We start from the raw sequence: 2,397 nt of genomic DNA, 5'->3' as shown, positions 1-2,397 counted from the left end.
TTTACTTTCTTTCAGTCGATTTATTTAACTTATGTTTATTTTATCATTGTTATTTCGTTAATTAATAACTTTAAAATTTATCAAAAAATTATAAGAACATATTCAGATTAAAAACCTGCGTTATAGATAAAAATCTATATGGAAGTAATATGAATTGCAGATAACAAACTAAATACTTGTTATTGAAACCATACAATTCCTTGCGTGTTAGCAACCAAGTGGATTATTACTGGACAAGACATCTGGTCCTCTATCACTACATTTCGAACGTAATTCTTTCTCCCATATATGTGATGTAAATAGCTAAATGTTTACTTCTTTAATGTATCAGTCTCTGTTTTGTTGTCCTCTACGCTGTTTAAAGTCAGCTCTCCGCTAATTGCTTTGTACAATTCAAGATGAATGAATTTATTGTCACCAACATCAACCTAAAAATAGGTAAAAGATAGCAAATGAGATGTACATTTTGACGTCGCAGTCACAGTTTGTATGAACTGCATTTATTATACCGTCATAGTTGGTAACAAATGGCGTAGGCCTATTGCGCACTACGCGTAAAATTCATGCATCAGTGACCAAAAAGCGCGTAACATCTGCTACAATTAAATCACAAGTTAAACATGTCAGGACGTTTACACTTTCAGGCATAATAGGATGAATTTTGATTCATTCATTCTGGTTTGTAAAAAAATCCAATTTATCATTTATATAGGATACGGTACTACAGGCCTATTGTTACCGTGGTCTCATCCTTAGTTAAACTATATCCAAAATAGTGTGTGGGAACTAAGTAGTGTATTATTATTCAAATAATCTTAAGCATTGTGGATTACAAAGACACGGTATGTGATTCATAGACAATATGAAAACAGACAGCGGACTACTGAACATGGATTTATTCCTTCATGGTATTAATAGAGAGCGATCGGCCCTGTTTTTGACTAGTGATTTTTTTCAATTTTGTATAACTTAAAAGGCCCCTTAAACAGTAGTGCTTAATTAAAAGGGATTTTATGCCCACGAACCTTCACAAAAAACTTATATCCGTTCACCGTTTGTGAACAAAACTGTGTGGCTTTGTAAACTGGTAATTTTCGATCGACCTTCTTCTCAACACTGTCCTTAACCTGTGGAATTAAAAACAGGCAAAGAACGCTGGCAAATTAATTCACAATGTCATATAACTCTTTGTTGATAAATGGGATGAGTCGGTACGTATGAACTAAAAGGGCATATAATGCATTGAGTATATACTGTAACATGCAGTGATTACGTGCCTGTCTGCTCAGGGGGTGCTCAGGAGGATCGGAAGGATTCGCTCAACGGACAGACAAGCATCCCTGACGTCTGTCCTCACTTGATATTGCCGGACGAAAAAAATGAATTTGCAAATCCACCTACAGTATGTTAAAATAGTTCTGGTCTGAAAAGCATAGGCCTATCTTTTACAATCCAGACATTACAATCTCCGCTTGACCCCATCAGAGACACAGACTGGCGGATTGGCGGTCCCTTGAAAGTGGTCCCCTGTCAGAATTGCCGGGTCTATGCAAAACTTTTAAAGCCACCTGTGTTAATGTTTAGATTTAAATAACTAATGTATATTTGTCTTCCTCAAAGATACTATTACTGTATACGTTTTTAGCCGCTATTCTTTTCTTTATAATCAATTATCTATTTAAGCGACCGGCGGGCACGGAAATCCCTTCATAAATTTAAGTAAGTTATATTAATTCCTTGATAAACAAATAACATACTTGAGTTTCATATTCCTGTTAACTCTGCGGAGGTAGGTATATAAAATATCAATTGTTAATTATAGGCTTACCTTTTCAATCATAGCCTGGATTTCAGCGTTTGCTGGTGCTGGGTCCGAGACCGCTCCTAACATGGGACGAGAAGTCGCCTGCATTTGTGGTTCAGCCATTTTTTAAAATATATATTTAATTGAGTTTCTGCTGAGTCCGTGAGTAACGCGATGTGATCGTAAGAAATAAACTCACTGAATGAGTGCGTAACAGCTTGGTCATAAACAGCTCAGCGGTTATGACGTTAAAATCAAGTTATCAGTGACGTAGCAACCCTGGATTTTGCCAACAATAGAGCACCCACTACGCGAATTACCTATCTACAATACAATAAATTGAAGAAGATTAGGAAAATAAATTCGAGGTCACGACTACGACTTAGTCATAATTTTTCGAATTTTATTTTGTACAACCGCACCTACAGCTATAATTATTCTATGGATTGTAAAGGTTTAACCGACCGTGAGCTAGATGCAGGTTATTATGAATTTCTGGTTCTTGTAGGCCTCTCATGAATATTCCATGAGTCTGCCGCTCCATTGTCCGTTATGGATGTTGTTACCAGGGAAGAATGGAATGAATAAGATCA

At 36.3% G+C, this 2,397-nt stretch overlaps 1 protein-coding gene across 1 annotated transcript; it reads right to left on the bottom strand.

Annotated features, from left to right (window-relative positions):
* On the bottom strand, positions 1-2,070 carry LOC117122932 (cystatin-B-like). Its single transcript, XM_033268709.1, has 3 exons — positions 1,829-2,070; positions 1,026-1,127; positions 1-428 (listed from the first exon to the last, which is right to left on the bottom strand). The coding sequence occupies exons 1-3, from the start codon at positions 1,925-1,927 to the stop codon at positions 312-314; spliced, it is 318 nt and encodes a 105-aa protein (XP_033124600.1). The 5' UTR covers positions 1,928-2,070; the 3' UTR covers positions 1-311.
* Between the last annotated feature and the right edge of the window lie 327 nt (positions 2,071-2,397).

This window comes from Anneissia japonica, unplaced genomic scaffold (genome assembly GCF_011630105.1).
Source record: "Anneissia japonica isolate Jap-2015-1 unplaced genomic scaffold, ASM1163010v1 scaffold288071_len251177_cov169, whole genome shotgun sequence".
NCBI lineage: Eukaryota > Metazoa > Echinodermata > Crinoidea > Comatulida > Comatulidae > Anneissia > Anneissia japonica.
Note: the sequence above shows the minus strand (reverse complement) of the source record. Positions and strands in the feature narration are given on the sequence as shown.

Bases quoted from the DNA above. Each gene is read 5' to 3' on its own strand.
- LOC117122932 (XM_033268709.1), bottom strand. From the start codon at position 1,927: ATGGCTGAACCACAAATGCAGGCGACTTCTCGTCCCATGTTAGGAGCG. The intron at 1,128-1,828 runs GTAAGCCTATAA...TTAATTCCACAG, and splicing joins TCCAGGCTATGATTGAAAAG to GTTAAGGACAGTGTTGAGAA. The intron at 429-1,025 runs GTTCGTGGGCAT...ACCTATTTTTAG, and splicing joins GATATAAGTTTTTTGTGAAG to GTTGATGTTGGTGACAATAA.